Below are 21,348 nucleotides of genomic sequence, written 5' to 3' on the forward strand. Positions count from 1 at the left end.
CCCCAGAGGCGCTTTACAAGGCTTAGGAACCACGACCGGTTCTACCCAAGACGGCAGCAATAAATCCTTTCAAGAGTCCCACTCAAAACCACAGATATATACAAGCAAATCGCCCGATCTCAGCGGAATCTGCAGCTCTGAAACACCCAGATATTACGGAAGTTTTCCTTGCTGAAAGTTATAAACTGTAAAGTAAGCTACAGCAATTAAGGGATTAGGCATGTTACGGGTTTGTTGAAGAATAAAAGCTCTTGCACACGTACGGGGAGTTGGGAAATTATGCCAAAACCCACCGCCATTTGCTGTGAATTTATGTTACTGCCCATGAACACATTGGGATCCCAACACAGACGAGGAATTATTGACAGGTATATTCTCTCCAGAGGGGATTCTCAGGAGACTCACTTCAGATTTAATGATAATCCATATTCTTCTTCAGAAACCAACGCCTTGATTTCCCCAGCCCTGCCACAGACACGGGGATCATTAAGATGCCGAAACAACCATGGGTTCTGCACGCCACGCACCGCCTAGACCATTCGGTGAAATGAATTCCAAATCGGTTCACGAGAAGTCAACATCTTCCACATTTCTGGAATAAATATTTGCCCCTTGCTTTCATTGTCAAGGTGGGTGTAAATTACAACAGCAGAGATGAAAGCACCAGAAACGCTAGTTTGTGGTGGGGGGTCCGAGAGGTGCCAGGGCCCTGCCTCGAGGGGGGCAGCTATTATCCATTAAACGGGCCAGGAGGGTGCACAGGGCAGCTCCCGACCCGCGGCTCCGCACGGAGGAGGGCTCGGTGCTCGGACTGCGCCGTCCCTCGTCCCTCCCGAGGGGAGGAGGTGTCGTCTTTGAGCTGGAGCCCTGGGGACCCCTTTGAGCCATGAACCACGACGCCAAGTTGGGAACTAGAAACACAGGACCCCAACCATAGCCGGTGCCTTCTGAAGCGTTACGTGGCCTGCCAGAGCCCCAAACTGCAGGTTCAAAAATGCACGAGGGAGACTCCATTTAAAATTCGTATGGTGGAAGATAAATAGTGAAAGGCATTTGAAAGAAAAAAAACTTAACAGCAATAACAAAGAATAGATTTGTACAAAACCTGTCACTACTCCTAAGCAATTTTCCTCTTTTGATCTCAGGACTACGCTTGTTTGTGTTAATGTATGCACACGTGTAATTTTTTCAGAAAGTTTTTCACATTAAACTCTAATTTCTTCTCCAAAGCCATTCTGCAGCATTTTTCTGGAATGCATTAAGCAGCCTGATTGAACAACGTGAACCTAATTAGTTTGCAAACTACGCGGCTCACCTCTGAGGGCGAGCAAAGCCCATGTAAATTAAAGTGAATTGAATCAGACTGTCCTAGGAATAGTTTCCAAGATTAGGGCTGCTTGAGCGTGTGATCTCAGAAGTTGCTTTCACCCTCCAGTAATAACTTGCAAGTAAATTTCACTGACAATAGCAGGGAATCAGAAGATGTAAAAACATTTTGTAGTTTAATATTCCATGATGGGTTATTTTACATAATACAGAGAAGCCCATTTGGTCATTTACTAAAAGAAAAAGTCGTCTTGTTCTTAACATGTATTCCCAGCTCACAAACTGTAACAGTAAATTATGCCATTATCACCAAGGTTATGCAGCCTGGGTAATGTCTAGTGTAGGTACACTGCATATCGAGATCCAAATGCTAAAGAAGCCTTTTGTAAAGTTTTGACAGTGATGTTCCCAGGTTTATGTAGTAATTGAATAATCTAAAATTTCCATTCATGTCCTTGTGGACTAATCTGTAATAATGTTAAGGGACTGTTATGATAATAATTAAATACAAGTCCTGCATACAAAATTGATATTCTGCATTTCCCTTTCCACAAGGGAGTTTCTCTCTTAAGACTTAAATCAAGTTTTACTCTTTTTTTTTTTTAAAGGAATTCATAAAAATTACCATATTGTAATGCGGTAACATACATCTATATATGAGAGAAAAATGTGTCGAACACACGAGCTCTGATTTATTCAGCTTGTTCTCTGATTCACAGTGTCAGGCTGAACCACCACTGATGAGAAACCCTTGGTGACAAGTTGGGACCGCTGAAGGTGGTCCTCACTGCTCAGCTGACAGCGCTGCTCCCCCTTCCTATGCAAGCACAGAAACAAGCGGATTCACATTTACAAATGCTGTCACTAAAAACGTGGAATTTTTGTAGAGTTTCAGGTTCATACTAATAATTTGGTCAAATTACATCGACAGCAACTCTGCAGGCCACTGGCTTGCCTGAAATTCCAGCGAACCATTTCCTCTAGCTTCTGGGCAGGGATGGGGTTTGGGAAGAGCAGAGCATCTCCAAAGCAGGACGAAGAGCCACAGAGTCAGTGCCAGCCTTCCAAAAAACAAAGGTTCACTCAGTCAGAGGACAAGAGGAAAATTAAGGCCACAGTTATGACATAAAAGGGACGTTTTTGACTGCAGCGTGACTAAAGCTTACAGGAGAACATCTTCATGGGTCTCCGAGATTCTTCGCGATAAAGCATCTGCGGCAGGAAGTGGACTAACATAAATGGTTTTCTCTGAACAGAAACACATATTTGGTGCTGACAAACAGAACAGATGTTTTCAGAGACACTTGCACACGGGTCTTTGAAGGCGGGAAGCGGAGTAAATTGCACAGCAAGCTGAACCCCGGGAAACCTACTGGCGCATCTGAGGGAGCCACTGCGAGTTTTAGGGCCGAAACAGTCGGACAGGAGGTCTCAGATACCAGGAGAGGATACTAGACCGAGCACATCCACTGAAGAATGAGCTCTAAATCCAGGCTCTGTGCAATACCTCATTCTGTCTTGATGCTGAACACAGCTGGGCCGGGGGGCTGGACTGAAACACAAACTCAGGTTGCATCCAGCAGAGGAAGCTTCACGAGGACGGAGGCACTAATGTAATCTCTGTTCAGAGGACGATGAAGCATGAACCCATCTCCCACTAAGTCACAAGTGTCCGTGGGGCCAAAACCCACGTTCAGATGTTTCCACCCTTAACAGGATGGGCGCACCCTTGGAGAGCAGTATTGCACAGGGACAAAGTTACTCATTCCTTAAATGCTTTACTAAATCTCTGTTCCCTTATTCCTAAATCTTTTCATAACCATTAAGAGGCACTCTTCTCCCCTTCAAATATTTGGGCTTTAAGGACAAATATTTGTACTGCACATTTCAAGAACTTGTTGGGTTTGACAGAAAAGGTCATACTAGAGAGAGATTTCCAAGAGAAAGAAGTTTCCTAGTTGCTGAGAGGTCCCCTTCTGAAGTACTATAATAATATGACGTCGTTTTCATTTTAGCAGCAGTTTACTATGCATTCAGGTGTACGTGCCATTTATAGGCAACTGAAAAGATTCATGCACGAGGAAAGGCAAATACATTAAGTGAGCCAACCATCTGTAAATTCAGAGCAATGTCAGTCCTGAATTATGTTATAGCTATTTCCACACTCCTTACTATTATTCATTAGTTAAAAATTTTTAATTATGTGAATTGACTAGGAACATATCACCAGGGATTCCAACTAATGAGAATTTAAAGAAGGATCATGGACTTGAGATTTTGAACAGATCCCGTGAAGAATTTCACAAAGAGGAATATTAAGGGAAAGGCCAAATTAACTTCCTTCTTGTTTATCCAGTGTTTTCTAACAGGATTGTGCATCAGATAATCAAGAAAGTAATATCCAAAACTCTCATGAGCAGTGATGTTAACCAAGGCAATACTTTAAGGATTTCAGGCAGTTATCCTTTAACATCCACCTGCTTAATTAGTTTATCCCTTTTTCTAGATTTCCTAAATTTGCCATACCTGTATCGTCCATGCTCATCAAATCCTTCTGTGTTACTCAAACACCTAAAACCCTCAAATATCTGGTGTAAACTTGTTTCAAATTATATATATTTTTCCTACCCAAAACGTGGAAACATGCAGCAGCCATTAGGTTGATGATACTCAGGAAGTAATTAACTATAAAATATACTAATACAAATCCCTGTTCAGAATTGGTTGGTCAGTAGTTTCACTGGCCAACTTGTTTCTCCCTCTTGCCTTTTTATCGCCATTTTCAAAACTTCATTTGGATACTGTAAACGTTCTCGGCTGTTGTCTTTGTAAGTATTTTTCCATCGCTAGGACTATGATACCTACTTATCTTCTGGCTGCAAAAATAGCTGAAATGATCTGGCAGTGCCACAAGGCAGACAGTTATTTCATGCCCTGTTAAACCCTAATGTAGTTAACTACAGTATCATCCCAACTTTAAAAAGAGCTTTTTATTATTTTAAATCTGTTGCCTATGTGTCCAAGCAAAGAACATCACTTCCAGTGAGGACGGTATCGCAAACAAACTGAAACTCCCTCCTTGAAGTAACAGGGTGTGGGACGTACCAAACTAGTAATTAAGAAGGTGAAAAGTATTTAATTCTTCCCAGAGGTCAAGAAAACGAAGACGACCTTTTCCTGCACGGTTCAGGACTCAGGCTGGCAGTAGCTGTTCAGCGGCACGACTGCGGCCGAGCGCGGGAGGGGACGGCGGCAAGCGGCTGCAGGGCAGGTTAGCGCCGCTCCGAGAGCGGCACCAGATTCAGACCGGCACCAGCCGTCCTCACCTCCGTCCCACGAGCGGAGTACAAGCAAGCGACTAACACGATGACAGCAAATGGTGCCGTAGATCCCGACTTTAACGTGCTCGGTTTTCTCTGCCTGTAGAGAGCGGTAGATCAACCAAACCAGAAGAGAAGCAAAGAGAGGTCGAAATGCTCCAAGTACAAGAGAGATTTCTATGATAGATCCAACCTTTCCAGCCCCAAATCTATGCTGGAATTAAATTTCAAATCTTGACCTCAATCTCCTTTAGCTTTTTCCTGTCAGTGTCTTTTCTTCAGTCTTTCCATACATAAATCACTACTACTTGAAATGTCAGTTCCTTTGTATGCTGATACACTGAAGAATTAAATATTAGTTTCTTTTCAATACTTACACGGACTATCCTGATTGTGATACTCTCCCTAAAGCTACTTAATACCTGGATTTATGTAGAAATTGTTCAATATTTGTTACTTTCTAGAACATACACTTCAATAAAATAGAAATTATTTGGTTCAGTACAAGGCTACTTCAGTGAAAGGTGATAGACGGGGATATTTAAGAGGTCGAGCAGCCTAACAGCGCAGCACTCTGCCTCTGAGGAGTTCAGCAGAAAACATTTGCCTAACAATATGCACCTGCCATGTAGGCAATGGCCAGTCTTATAGATAAGTTTTGCGGCAGAGGTTTTGGTATTCTGCATTGTTAAAGTGCACAGCAGTTAATTAAATCACGCTGTGCAAACCCTAAACAAAAACAATACACAATTTCTATTATACTGACTTTTTTTTTGGCTTGTCATAATAAAACATTGTTATTGGATCTAAAAATTATAGAACAAAGTTATATCTCTCTGGTGTAATATAATGCAATCCATTTAATACTATTTTAAAACCAAAAACCTCATTAAAACAGACAGAATGTAAGAATGACAAATTACCTAAAAGAAAGCTTGAATATGAAATGTATTCCACAAACTCAAGTTGTTTTTACCTCCCCATTTGTTAACAGAGCAGCAGACGTCAAAAAAATAGTGCAAATCCTAAAGCCACTTTTGGGAGTGTACACTGCTAATCATCGAGACTCACGAAAGATTAATTCAGTGCGAAACAGCTGCAACGATGGGCCTACGGGGGTGACGTGGGAAAGCTGAGCTTAGCCCAAAGTTCAAAAAAAAGCGAATAAAACTTTCAGAGTGACATAAGTAGATGTGTGGGATAAACACAGAAGGCGAGGAGAGCTGTAAGATGATGTTTGCAGCAGAATAAATGGATATGAAATAGCTGTGCATAAACTCAGGCTGGAAATCAGAAAAAAACATTCAGAGTGAAAAGTTCTTCCTTATGAGACTACTGAGTATGAGATACTAGGCTGTTTTTAACCTGGAGACTAATAAACTGGTGAAAGGGTTGCATGTCCTAATGGCTGGCAATAGCAAGAGCCTAGACCTGATAATCCACAAGATCCCTTCTAATTCCACATTTTTCCATGACTTCTAGCATAATACAAAATAAGTGAAAGTGAAATAAGTGGAAGTAATTGCTCTAACAGGCCATATAGCTACACATTTGGAAGAAGCACATCATCTTGGGAAGGTGTTTGACTTTTCCAGGTGATTCTAGACTTCAGTGTGATTAAGGTCAATATTTGCGTATCCATCTGGAATTTAATGCAGGTACGGCTGAGCAATACAAGCAACACTTCTGTTGTCACGGTTGGTAGCAATGCAGGCAGAGCATTATCAGATATACCCAGAGATTAATGGGTTAAATTTTGCGTGGAATTAAACACTACCAATTATTCTGTGCTGTGCCTGCGTAACTGGGCACAGCTTCAGATCCCCAGTGATGCACACATTCTATTAACTGCAGAAATCAATAGCTTACACCAATATATACCCTTATGACTTCACTGTTCATTTGCTGAAATTAGAGTCTTTCTTGATGACATAGCTAAATGCTACAACTACACACTAACGCCCTTTTAGGATTTTTGGCCCAAAGTTGGGAATGAAATGCAAGAAATACAGTTCTTAAGAACTAAGCTAGGTAAAGCCTTTGTAGTTGAACTGTTGTTACCAGAAAATGTAATTCCCACTTAACAAAGTGAAAAGAAAAATTTTAATAAATGTACTTTCTACCCACACCTGTGCAGACCTTACAAGCATCAGTAATGGTCAGTGCGATCGAAGAGATTTTTTTCCTCACACAAAGTTTAACAAGGAGAAGTTGTGCCAAACAACCACATATTTTTGAACAGTCTTATTCTGAAAATAGTGTCAGGTGAAGTCAATCTCTGAATTTCTCCAAACTGCCAAGTAACATCAGTAGAGCAAGGGTCTGTATCAAAACACACTTTGAAATAGGGCCTAATCCTCGTCCAAATTCAACAGAAACTTTACTTCTGCATACTGTAAGACCAATACTTAACAAACATACATAAAATTATGGCAATTACTACCAGTAACTACCCAGCATTTTGTTAGGCTAAGTCATATACATACGACGCATTCTTGCTTACACATAAAAAAAAGACAGAGGATACTTGCAAATGCCTAGCAACCCACCCTTGAGATGTTCGGTCGTCTTTGGGAAATACCTGTTGTAAAAAAACGTATTCTACCAAAAGATACTTTTCAACACTTCAGTGTCTTCAACAGTATAGTTGTGCAACTTCATGACAAGCAAAGAGCAGGAACACAATGAGAAGGTAAAGCTATATTCAAGTTTTGCCCAGATCTGTAATAAAGAACATGTGTATGCTTTTTTTTCTCTCTCTCTCGGAGGAAAAAAAAGCAGGAATTCAGCAAATAAGGATTATTCTGAAAGTACTGACAATTCCACAATCGGAGTGATTTGGGGGAGACATTGCCTTTCAGCCCACCCAGCATTCAGAAGTGGCCCCTTCGCTCTCCTACCTCCACTCCTTGGACTTTCAGTTTCATGTGATCCTCTCTGGTGGTTTTCCCATCTTTCCTTTTTTTCCAGCAATATCCATCTTTCCTGTATTTCACCTTCTTCCTATTGTACAGTATCATAGAACCATTCTGCGGTCTGAAAACAAGAAACAGTTTTGAATTACATAAAGAAAAAAAGCACTCTACAAGAATTACTGAAGCAAGGCACTGAAGACCAGTAAAAGTTTCTACAGAAAAGCAATACAACATATTTGGCATACTTTTTTTTTTTTAAAAATCTTTCATTGCTGCTCACTGGATAAACTATATTTTACAGTCTACAAAAATTTACTTGTGAATTTTGTACCTAATGAATTAAATGTGTCAATGATAAGAAGGGGAAAGAAAAGGTCTTTATAGTAAAATAGCCAGTGTCTGAACATGATGTATTATGCTTGGACTGAGCTACACATGGAAGATCAGAAAGAAAGAAAGGCTTGGGAAAAACAAATGCTTATTATTGTATTAGAGACCATCTCTTCCTCTTTTTAACACATCAGTCAGGATTAGATAGCAACTACGTTTATTGCAGCACCAGAACAAGTAAGTTGGCTTAAAAGCACAATAAACAAAAACCAGAGAAAAAAAGCATTAGTTTGTACATTGGTTTCACTACTCAGATGAATGGTACAACACGGGATAACTTTCTCTTTTTTGATTATCACCTTGACTTCAAGACACTTGAAAACATTTTCCACTTAGGAACCACACTGGTGCTTTACAATATCAACGGAGAAGCACTGACATTTGTCCAAGGTAAAGACAGGAGTTAACATCTTTTTGGTGTACTAAGATATTTCACAGAAATGTTTTGCCATATGCTAAGCCAATACACAAAAGGGGCATTTCTGCTGTAATATTAAAAAAATATCACTAAAAAGACACCATGCATCACATGTAGACAGCAGTACTGTAGATGCTGCAGAAATTCAGTGGTACATTAGTCACAGTAATTTGGCTTTAGAGCACCAAGAACAAAGAAAAACAACAACATTAACAGTGGCAGCAATAAACAACTTTCACAGGAAAGCTTTGGCTGGAGACATTTGATAAAGTAAAACTCCTGAACTTGGATAAACAAATTAGCAGAAAGAAGCCTCTAAAAAGAGAGAGAGAGAGAGAGAGAGAGAGGAAAATCCCACAAACTACACACTTCACATCACTTTGTGAGCCTCAACTTTTTACACTTTATCAGCTGGTACCTGGATTTTCAGATGGAGCAAAGAGTCCTTCTGAATCGCCAAGCCCTGCTGCCGCTTTCGCTGCCAGCCGAGAGGTCCAGCCTAGCTCCCAGCCAAGACAAGTAAGCTCTTTAAATAAATAAGCCAAATTAAGTGGTTTGTGTTCATACAACATTAGTTTGTGGTTTCAATGCCATGCCAAAAGGTGTAAAAAACAGTGCGTGGACCAGCTAGAAAAGCATCCTTTTCCCCCCCTCCCACATCAGCATTTGAAACGCTGCCCGTGCTGAAATGCCCAAGGGCAATCCCGCTGGAAGTGAGGGGTCTCCACTTCATTCTTCTCTCAACAAACTACCAACAAAACACTCCATTTTGAGACAGATGACTTCACCCAATGTTTATTACATACTAATGAGGCAGTAATACTGGAAATGCTGTTAATTATAGAGTAACTAACCCCAATGCTCTATTACGGGCATAAAGTTGCCCTTTTACTGAGGAAAATAGGCTACTGAGAGCTGTCTACCACTGTAGGCAGTGGAAATTACCTAGATCAACCAATATAATCACCCTTCTCTATCAAAACAAATACCATCAGCAATCTAGAAGCTGACACAAAACAATATACCTGTCCCTTTGTTTCTGTATTTAAGTATGCATTTTCACATGCATGTAAAAATGATGTCCTGTCTAGTTTACATGCAATGTTTTCCCCCAAGAATGCACTTGCGTATTACACTAAAGCATATCCACACCATAAATTTGATGAACATGAGCAGGAAACTGCACAAAATCTCTTTCAGTATGAAAACAAACTTTCTACTCCCAAATACTGGACAGAGTCATACAGTACTGAACACAGGGCTTCAGTAACACAAGAAATGTGACACAGCCTACATCCGTATTTCTTCAAGGCCCATCTGTTAGAAACAGATTTAGGTTATGTTTCAAACACGTGCTATGGCAATTATAACACCTAGACCAACACCTGCCTCGACTCTTACAGGAATCTTGCGAAAAATAGATAAAATACATAGAATGTGCTTATTTGTTTCTTTAGAATTGGGAGGAGAGAGAAGACATTTTTATTGAATATTTGCATTGTGAATACTGCCAAAAGGCTTCGCTGAAGGATGGCAAACCGCCTTCCCCAAAGCACGCTGCGTCTTACCAGCGCAACGAAATTGCAGCAAGTTTATAACGCGGTAGCGACGGGTGCTTCGTTTTCCCGCATCGTTAGCGGGGCGCCAGGGAACCATCCCAGAAGGTGCCTGGTCTCTCACTTGCATTATTGCCTCATGCTCTTAGCGAGGGCCCTTGGGCTCCAGGCAGTTGGGATCATCTTCCCAAACTGCGGGAAAGGCACAAAGGTAGGATGGGCTGCGACTAGAAATGGGATAATCGGGGGAAAACGGAAGTTTTTGTATCCAGACAGTTCTCACAATACAAGAACATATGAAGCAGTAAAAATCACCCCCAAACATCCAGTTCAATGAATAACCTCAGGGAAAAGTCCAGGAAACAGGAAAAACTTGCTCAAAAAAATGGAAAATGACTCGAGAGTCCAGACCTCCTGACTTTGGTGTATTTATAAGACTGAAGTGATCTTTGATCTTTGTGATTATTAGTGCATTTTTACCAAAATAGAAAAATTCAGCTTTTAACTGAATGAATGAAAATCGGCACTGTTCCCACAAGACACTCTCTCTTCCTCCTCCCACCAACTTCTGAGGAGACCAGAACCAAGGACCCGAGGTTGCTACTATTCTCTATTCCTATGCATCACACTGAAAATAAATATTTCGGTGTCAATGAAACCACAGCATTTAACAACATTGAGAATTAATTCCGTAAAAATCTTGTTTCGGTGTTTATTCTATGAAATTCTAGTCATTTCACGTGTCAGCTCAAACTCTCCTCAAAACAAAGATACCTGTTTATCATGGTCTCAAAAACACGCCCCGCGGCTTACAAGATACCTGCACTTTTAGGGTGAGTAATGAAAAAGGTGGTGGCGAGGCAGGACCTGGTTGTACAACCCCATTTGCTGTTTTGTTTCAGCACTCGTAGCCCAGGTATTTTCAGAAAACGTATGCTAGAATTACGAAGAGCCATGGGCTGGTCGTGGGGAAAACGCACATTTCCCCCGGGCTTTGCAGTTACCACGTTTCTCGGCTTACACCCGCCGCTATCGCCCTCAGCGCTCCGATTTCTCTTCCGAGGGGGTCGCTTGGACATGCTGGACTCACGACATGGCAAGTCGTTATTCTGTTAGTTTCATTCTAGCTGCCTCAGGAGGTGGCAAAGAAAACATGGATATCTGCGAACGCCGGGAAGCAAGCCCATGGGATGACCCGAGTACGCGTGGGAACAAGGCTCCTTTCCTGCCGCTCCGGGCCCAGCGGAGCGCGGGATCGTGCAGACCCAGCAGCTGGGCGACACGGACGCACCGCGATTTCGCAAAGCCAAAACGCACACGCTTCCTGCTGCCTTATTTCTAGGATAAAAAAGAACCCGGTAAGAGGTCACTGGAAAATACAGTCACGATTTGTACGAAATAAAACAAAATCTCCATCTCTGAAGCAGTTGCTGGTTTTGACAGCAGTATATCAAGTTAGTTTATAGTTTAGTGTTTGCAGAAAGCACCTGCTTTTTAGATATCTCCATAAAATGAGAAGCAGTTTCAGCCTGATGCACTTTCCCACTGTATTTCTCCGGCTGCAAGGAGAGGCTAGAGAGCGTGGATCTCCCACACTTCTCCAGCACCCAGACGCGGCAGATCGCGACCTGACAGAAGTCCTCAGACTGCGCAGCTGGCACCACCAAAATCCAGATCCCGCCCGGAGCTTCTGCGGCTGAACTCGCACCCAGACCTTACAGGAGGAGGGAAGAAGCTCTTGCACACCCGAGCACGAGTTATCCCGGGACCGTGGTTGCACCGACTGCTCGGCCATGCTCTAAGCAGCCTGCAGCTAACACAGGCTCGTCCGCACGCTGGCAGTCCGAAAAGCGCTCGTTTCTCCTAGTATTAAATTCCACCTGGAACCGTAGCAATAATAAGTACTAGAACATTAACAGCAATTTGGTTTATTTGATTAGCTACTAGATTGAGCTACATAGCCCTCTTTTCATTAATGTAAGACTAAACTGAAAAATAATAAAATAGTATTTTAATATTATTGTACAACTGAAAGAAAACAAACCAGAATAACCTAAAACAACTGAGAAGTCTATTTCCACCTGGACATGCATTATCCTTCCAAAGACACCCAAAGAACTAAATGGAATAGAGTCTTATTAAATAAAAGAAATACACCTTCAGGTTACACAGTATTAGACAGAATTCATGATTATTCTGATAATTCTTCAATTTCTATATGTACAGGGAGACAGTTACAGTGCTATTTCCCTGCTGGCTACATGGATACTATATGCGACCTTCCCACTACCCAAAATCCACAGTGGTTGAAATGACTTATTAACAACCTATTGTTGTAATTTAATAGACAGTGATACAATTTAACTACTGAAGTCCTATAAAACGTAAGTATTTGTGTCATCTGATTACTCTGACACAGATTAAAGTACATTCTAAAAAACGGAAAACCACTTGTTCTAGCTATATAAAATACAAAATGTTTCTCAACATCCTCTCCAACACTTTTATATTATTTTCACTGCTGTCAAATATATCAATTAACAACTGACTTTCAGTGATTATTAAATACTATCTTTATTATGTTAGTGTATATTATTATCATTGCCTCATGCAACTCATGAAAAGAAAAGGCTGGAAAAGATTCCCACTGTGAGGAAAATATTAATGAGTCTACAAGACACGACAACTTACTTTCTCCATACTAGCGTTAAATACATTTGCCAGAAGCTAAGAGGATGAGCCTGGACAAAGCGGTTGCATCCCTCCAGGCAGGGAGGCGCAGGGAACAGAACGTGACATTACGCAAAGCTAAAAGCACGAGTTGCACAGACCGTCCCGGCAAATACCATAGCAGTTTTCAGGAGGAATTTGCTGGGAGGCAACTCAAGCTTTTCATCACATATATCAGAAACCCTGTGCCTGTGAAATGACAGTATACAGCAGCTCCTCACCTGTATGCCAATGGTAAGATTTTCTTAATAGTCTAATACAAGATAAAATAATTTGTCATTTTGCCACAAAGAGGCCTAAATATCCCAAAATAACAGCCCCATTGCTATTTAGCGGAGGCATGCAGGGTGCACCGGAGGGTCAGGTGGATGGTTTTGAAAGTTTTAATTACATACCGAACGCCGCGTTACCCTAAACACGGCTCGCACGCAGAGGATGAAGAACCAAGACGGGTGTCCTGCGGCCGAGCTGGGGAGCGCAGCGCAGCGGGCGCCGCTCTCGCGACTCGGCAGGCAGAGACACGCGCGTGGTCCTGCACTTCCCAAACCGCCCTGAGACCGCGGGGACCCCAGTCCCACCGCGTGGAGCTGGCGGGACGCCCTGCTCGCCTGGAGACCCAACAGAGCAGAGCTAGGAACGAAGCTGGAGCTGCAACTTTGAATTTCCTTCCTTTTATGAGTCTGTGGCATTTAAAAGCTGCCTGGTATCTATTTCGGTTTCTTGTCTGTGGCCTGGGGGAAGGAGGGAAAAGGACAGGAAGAATAATTACAGCGCAGGAGCCTTTTGTCTTCCGTCCTGACGACATGCGAGATGCCTCCCTCCTTCCTTCAGTTATTTACCATCACGGCTCTCAAATAAATTTGCAATGCAGCAGAAGAGCTGGTTTTACCCAAATTCTGTTTCTGCTACAGCTCCGGGAAAGACGAGATTCCATTTTCAGATTTATTTTCAGAAAGAGCAGTCACCTAACGCCGTTGCTGGGTGTCGGGACCCGAGGGGGCTGACCGGGGCTCCTTGGGTCCCAGAACAACGCTGGGACCCCCGCGAAAGCTCCTCGCGAGGGGGGACCGGCCGGGGCACCTGGCGCCCCGGAGCTCATCCGAGCGGCCGCCGGGCCAGGTGGTAACGGGACACGTGTGACACGGAGCGGCGGCAGCCAGGGCACGATGCGCAGAAAGGCGATTGCTGTTTTGGCACAGGCAGGCCACGCGCCCAGCCCTCCCGCGCCCCACTTTGTACTGTAATGGCCATACTCCATGTGCACTTAGTGTAAACATCCTTCCTGTCTTCTCCCTAGGAAGGCAGCACTGACAATACTCTGCAATTTCATAACTCCCTCAATCCAAGAATCGCAGCTTCGCAAGCATTAATTGAGCGGCACAACACCACATCCAACTCTACCAATGGCGCCAACGAGCTGCGAGTTAGCCGTTCACGTTTACTTCTAGCTCCAAGACAAAAAAAAAAGGGGGGGGGGRGGGGTTAAAAAAAAAAAAACCTGCCTCTCCACTGGGCTCATAAATAAAAGTCCCTTTGGCCTAAATGACCAAGATGTTCCCCTAATCACATTACTGCAATATTAATGAGGCTGTTTAATGCAACTAGTTCCCTCTAAATTGTCACATTAAGATTTGGTAAATGTCAGACACATCATTTAATGGAAAACTATGTTTTACTGCCTGGGGAGCGCAGGTTGCGGGAAGAGTTGTAAATAGTGCAAAGCCACCACAACTTCTTCTGGGACAACAGAGCAAGAACAGCCAGAACTCTTCCTCTACATCCGTGCCTCCAAAATTCATTTTTTACTATTCCATCCTATAATTATTTAAATATCCTGCAAGACAGACATTTAAAACAGCTAACTTCTTTACAATAAAAATATAAAGTTAGGTTCGAAGCTTTTCACAGGGCACTGCCAAAGCCAACAGGCCTCAGAACCCCAGAGCTTTCCACCAACCCAGAAAACGCTTCTGAACAGCATCACACAGCGAGATGAACACTGTTCCAGTCAGCTTCGGGTCCCCAAAAGCGGGGTGAAAGCTAGTGAAATACTCTACAGGGTGATCTTTTCTGGCTTTGCCAGAAGACTTACTTCAATATTGTTGTAAACATGAGCAGTGGAGTTTGTTGGGTTTTTTATTCCTTCCTTTAGAAGGGTATCGCAGGCAGTAGAAAGAGTAAATCAGATACTTTAATACCATATGCATGTCTAAGCAGCGGCTGCCCCCACCACATATAGTACCAAGAAATAGCTCCTCCTACATCATGAGGATGCTTTTTCCTACAAAACTGTTTGCTTGAATTCCTCTAGATTTAAGTTATCATGCAGTCAAGAGATAGCAAGAAAAGACTGTCCTCTGTTCTGAATCTATGTATGATAATAATGAGAAATTAACTTCCATTCTCCCAAAGGAAAAAACTACTGATGCACAAACCAACTGAAAACTGAAGCTAGAGTCTTTGAGGAAAGTCCTAAAAAAGAGAGATAGAGGTTTATAACAGAATCATCGTACCGAATCATTACCCTCATGGCCAAACGAACAAGGACAAACAGCAAAGAGGATGAACTCCTTGAACGTGCCTTCAGCCTGAGAAATGCAATTCCTCCTGCAGGCGTAAAACAAACTAGCAATAAGCACAAGCGAACTCTCGTCTGCGGAGATGTCCTGTTGGCCACCAAGGTCACACAAGAACATGCAGACTGCACCGTGTTTAGGTCTCATGGAGCGCAGCAGGAACAACCGATGACATCACGATCCACCACACTGACATCACTCACGCCTATACCCCATTTGATCCATGGGAGTGTCAGAACACAAGTCATTCATCCCACTTGTTTCTTCAATGTTTTTGTGTCAGTTCCCAAAACACACCCAAAGGCAGGAGTGCGGTCATTCTCAGTGTGGCACATGTCTGGAGATGTTCCCCAGATTTGTTGTGTGCTGGCCCTGTTTGGTCACAACGCACCTCGTGGTATGTCATGCCATGGAATGACATTAATGTGTCAGGAGCCAGCACTATTATAACGCATCAAAATATATTTTGCTTTTTTACGTCCAAACTGTTGCAAAACATGCAAGTTTCCTTCTTTTGTTGTGAGTAGTTTCATATTGGTAGCAAGAAAATGAAATGCCGTCAGGATGATTATAATGAAGAAATCTATTTTAAAAAAATCCATAAAGCCCTTCCTTATCATAATCTACATCTTCATCGAGAAGTAGGAAAGCTTACAAAAAAAGGAAGCAGGTCTAAGTCCACGCATGCTTAGCGGGAGTGTCTCTGCTGACCACAACCTGCAACTCCACCAAGCATCAATTTACCTACTCGCATCCCCAAAAGGACACAGGCTTCCATGGCCCATATCCAGACGGTCACTCCCACATCTAGGAACTGAAGGCACAGGTGGTACTTAGAGTTGCACCTTCTTTTGCCTGTTATGCTTACATCTCGTTCAAACCTCTTGCTAAAACAGTTCAAATATGTTATCCTACTATTCACTTTCTACATCAGTGCAAACAAGCGTGTCAGTCTTGAAATTAATGATGCAAGCAGAAAAATAAATCAGCAAGAAACACAATTACATCCCAGCTCAACCACACCGGGTATATGCATTACTTCTCTTCATTTCCGAGTTTAAAACGTATTTGGCTGCTAAGGTAGCCTGTCCCTCCCCCAGACCCCAGTGGGAGCTCGCCATCAACACCAGCCGATGCCTTTGCAAACCCTTCCTCGCTCTCGGTGGAGAAAACTGCTGCAATTCAAGGTGGAAGGGGATGGCGGTTCAAGAAAGGATTAGTGTTGTAAGAAGTATCCTGTCAGACTGAAAGAAAATTAATGCCACAAAATATTCTCCTGAAGTTAATTAAACTAAAAAGAGAAGACTAAGAATAGTCCCAGGAAAATCAGGTACCTCTTCGAATGCACTGAGAAAAATAGTGTTCAACACAGCATGTTTTAAAATAACACAGGGATCTACGTAATAACACCTGAACACAGTGATGCAGTCCTATAATTCCCTCATCTGATACTCGGATAATGCTTTTAAGCAAATCGACTATTTAGTTTGTGTCACTGAACTGCTTCATTTAGCTGGAAATCACGTTTGGTCCGTTCCCAGCCATATCTGACAACACTGGAGTCTTCTGAAGCTCGTCTTGCAGCAAAGACCCATCACCCACGACACCCACTTCTGCTTCCCATTTCCTCAGCTAGAGGAGGAACAGTGTCAATCATTCATATAAGCCAGCCGCTCAACAGAAAACCAGCTACCTTCTGCACGGACACGAGACTCTGCTGTATTTGAAGCCAAACTCTTCCTTCTTCCCATCTCCCAGAAGAGATGCAAGAGCTACAAAGGCAGGGAAGGAAACCTGCACCAAAAGATGGCTGAATCTGTGAATGGAGAGAAGCGCCAGGAGCAAGTGCTCTCAGATGCCCTCTGTTCAAACGAAAGCCTTGTCATGTAGCGGTCCAGGGAAGACGCATTTTTATCTTTTAGAGCTCTGCTCCACCTGGGTGCTATCAAACGCTCCAGATGATGGATTTCCAGTAAACCGTCCATTAATTTCTTTTTCTGTACTGCGTGCGGCTTTTAAAGCCCTGGCATTGCAGCTCTTATTCGCAGGGCAAGGAGAGATGCACAGTGACTGTCAATTGTGATTGCTTCTGACTGACATCAAGATTTTAGAAATACTGCGTTTCTTGTTTCTAGGGGAAAAAAATTTGATGACAGAAGTTATTTCTCCCCTGAGAAATGCAGTTCTCTAAGTCTTCATTTACCTTGGTATTTTCCCCTCACTGTACAACGGCTTGTCAGAAGATTAAAGTCCAAATCAAAAACTGAAAGAGAAACCTCTAGCAGCAACAGACAAAGGTTTTTCAAAAGAGCATTTTAGAGCAAACCTTTAGTTGGCCAAGCTGATATCCAGCAACTCTGTCGTTTTAGGAGGCTGCAGAGATCAACTGGTCTACATTAAGTAAGAGGTCACCCAAAAGGGGATGCACAACCACAGTGCCTCTGTCAGAGGGCAACGCACCACTTCAGCGGTGGATCTGAAGGACATGGGTTTGGACCTTCCCCTGCCCCTCTAGTAGGGTTGCATCTGCCCCAAACACACCAGCTGCAGTGGGACACGTGCACGGCGCTGCACGCTCCTTCCCCGCTTTCCTCCTGCTGCGGAGGAAAGGTGCCGGCAGCTCCACGGTGGGGACGGCCACCGCGCTCGGCTCTCCCCTCCGAAGGGCACCACGACACCGGGCAGAGAGGAAGATCTCGCGCCTCCTCCCTCTCCTCTTGCGTTCCCTCCTCCTTGCTGGGCGATACGCTGACAAAGCACATTTGTTAATTTTAACCCCCACAACAGGAGATGGGACTAACTGAAAAGAATCCCTTACTTCGATATGAACTATTCCTCCTTTTTCCTCTTGTAATTTTTTAATGTTTAAAAAAGTCCAAGTATTTCTATAAAAGTTTTTTTTTTTAAGCTCCAAAAAATACAATAGATTCTGCTCGTTCAATTGTTTTACCTGAAATAAGCAAAAGCATCATGTGGTGACTCTTTTGGAACCTCAAAGAGACGTTCAAGCAATTCGACTGGCTTTGTATTCACTCATTGCCCTGGAAGCCACCGCTTCCAGTCGCAGCACAGCAAATCCGGGTGCCCCCAGATCCACCTCTCGGCATGGCGCCACCGGCGAGCCCACCCTGCCCACCGCTATCCACGCTACTCCCCTGCCGAGGGCTAATCTTCCTTGTCACGTCAAGGAACCTTGCACTCAACCATCTCTGCGGAAGACAGCTTTTTAAAGGCATAGCTCTTTCATACGGACAAAAAATTTTAAAGTTATGTTTCCACAGACTAATGTTTTTAGGCTTCAGGGAACTTACCTATCAGTTGCATCACTGACAGATTACAGAAAGACATGATTTTTTTAATAAAACTTTTTCCTCCCAAAGAAGAGCTTGTCTTTTACCCTAAGGCAGCAACTCCTATTCACCTTGGAAGAAAAGCAATCCTAGTTTATGTTCAGCCTTTATCTGCACGACCACAAACAGAAGAAAAGCCTGTTACAGTAACTTCACACAGATGTTCAAATTTCACAGTTTCTCCTGAGGACCCAGTAATGTGTCATCCTGCACGGAAAGTCTGCTACACCAACCCCTGAAGACACTGCTGCCTGCACCTAAAGTTGAGGTTATTAGTGTGTCAACTGAAGGAAACCTAAATTACATCTGTTTGAACTTTACCTGATCCATTCAACTCTACATATATAAAATTAAAACTTTAGAAGATAGTCTTCTAATCCATATGGGAAGTGATAGAAATCACCCAAAAATGTAAATACACTTTTTTTTTTTTTTAAGTGTTCAGCTTTAAATATAATTTGTATTTAAGATGAAAGTGAATTTATTTCATATCTGTAAAATTTAAGAAGTTAAAGTCTAAAATAACAGACTTAGCAATTTTATCCAGAGTTGCAGCTAATGCAGTGAATAATCCCATCAAGGGGACATTAATTGGAATCTAGATGCTCCTTTTCATAGCAGCAGTAGGCCATAACACTTAATCCTTACCTCCTCTTTCCAGCATGTAGCCTCACTGTTAATGAATAGCATTAGTTTTATTGATGAAGTATGAGAGTAATTACCTACTGCTCCAACAAAACATGACCGAACAAGCGCGTATCAGTACGAGGTTAGCTTTCGTACCATATCGCAGGACTGTGTGTGTGCTACCATATACAGCATTTTTTTCCAAGATTAGAATAAATTTTGAAAACTGAAATACAAGGTACAAAGCACTATAAAAGCGTTGGGCAGTTTGTGTGTGCTGGGACACCTATTAACAAACCACGCTCAGGGGTGCCAGGGCTATACATTGCTGAAACCTCAGCCTTCAGATACTTCTGTTTCTGCAGTACATCATTACAAGGATTAAATGCAAGTAACATCTTCTGCTTTACTGACTTATAAAGGAATAAAGTATGTCCTAAACAGTTGAACAGTTATGTCTCTGTGGCAGGCGTTTCCACCTGGGAACAACACTGATGGATCCTGCTTCTTTATTAAGGCCTGTTTCCATGAATGCTCTGGAAATGCCTCCACATCTTTGCTCTCTGTACTTGTTCTTGACATAACTAGTAGGAAAATAGGGAACGATAATAATAATAGGACTAATAACAGTAATAGAGCTAATGATAGGATTTGACTTTTCAAGTAAACATCTACTCTGTCGCTTATGCTTGACGGTGTCCTGTTTTGCTGCCAAGGACTGAATTCCACAAAAGATTCATACAGCATCTTTGTACATCATCATTATTCAGTCTGATTAATTCCACCCCTAGCAATTCTCTTATTATTAAAGCTGAAAAAAAAGAAAAGAGGCTAAACAGAGTTTTCCAATACTGACACTTCTCACGAGGATGCGTTACTTGTGACACAAGCGATGAGCATCTTCCTCTGCTCTCCCTACCGTAGATTCTGGAGGTCTCATCATTGCGCTCTCTCCATAGCGCCATCGGATGTCACCCTTATCTAACGTGACTTGTGCCTTAAGGCCCCGTACAAGGGGAACCAGCAGTCTTATGAAAGCATCCACAGCCAAATGCCAAATCACAGTACTTCCCACCCCCCGCCCCACATCTCCCCAGGAACTATTTCTATGTACCATTATGATTTTGAATGGCCCCAAATATTGGATAGTAAAAATTTACCAGAGGTTAGAAATAGAAAAGTCAGGCAGTTCCGCTGCAAAAACTTGTATTAGGAAAACCGCAAAATATTCTAGACCACTTTGTGACTTGTTCTTATGTCTCCATTTATCCAATACGCTTCTCAACCCAAATATCTGCATCTCAAGACCATAAATATATCTACAAAAAGAAAATAAACATCTACTGAAGAAGTGTTACATTACAGCAGTTGCAAGAATTTCTAGGGAGTCCGTAGGTTAAGTGTTATTTTAAATCATTTTGGTACACGAAGTAGTTGTACTTGTATAAATACATGCTATATTGATTTGGGAACACTGGTCTATGCTTTCCAAATTAGCTCTTCAGTAAGCAACCCCCTACAAAGCCCTTTATGTTGGTGAAGGACTTCCATTAGGTTCAAGCAGATTTTGGATCAGAGTCCAAACCATTGTTGGCTCCCAGTACAGACGTTGACTTCCCAGGTACGTACGAACCCTATCGGACATCGCCTCGGGTGCAGTTCTAGAACATGTAAGTGATACAGTTGCATCAGTCCCCCCATGATTCTGTGATTTACCTCGAATATGATTCTCTAAACTTTTATTGTTGGGACAACGTAACAAGAAAGTTATTTGACAACAAACAAACAAAACCATCCACAGGCTAGAACTAAACTATCTTTACCTTTTTTTCTTACTCTCATCTAGCCCAAAAATAAAAAGACAAAGCCCCACTGAGATTCTAAAGCTGGAAATACACTTTCCAAGATCAGCTTATCGTAAAGCAGAGTTTTGAAACAAATTCAGTCAGCGGATGGCTTTTTATGATCTCTGACGTTCAAGAGACTTTAAACTTTTCTGAAATGTCACTTAAATATTTAAATGTCACTTGAAAATTTACCAATTAAATCACACCAGGTATTTTTCTGTCGAGAATGGAAAGGCAGTTATAACTATATACACTGTTTTTCTAATACAACAAAGATGACAAGCTCCTTTCCT

At 42.4% G+C, this 21,348-nt stretch overlaps 1 protein-coding gene across 1 annotated transcript in view; it reads right to left on the reverse strand.

Moving 5' to 3' along the window:
- Positions 1-21,348, reverse strand: part of CAMTA1 (calmodulin binding transcription activator 1) — a 490,798-nt gene that overhangs the window by 296,031 nt on the left and 173,419 nt on the right. The window contains exon 5 of the mRNA XM_026085647.1: positions 7,547-7,682. Within this exon, the coding sequence (XP_025941432.1) occupies positions 7,547-7,682 (136 nt within the window). The remainder of the gene's footprint in view (positions 1-7,546; positions 7,683-21,348) is intronic.

Source organism: Apteryx rowi, unplaced genomic scaffold (genome assembly GCF_003343035.1).
Source record: "Apteryx rowi isolate R43461 unplaced genomic scaffold, aptRow1 scaffold_67, whole genome shotgun sequence".
NCBI classification, from domain to species: domain Eukaryota; kingdom Metazoa; phylum Chordata; class Aves; order Apterygiformes; family Apterygidae; genus Apteryx; species Apteryx rowi.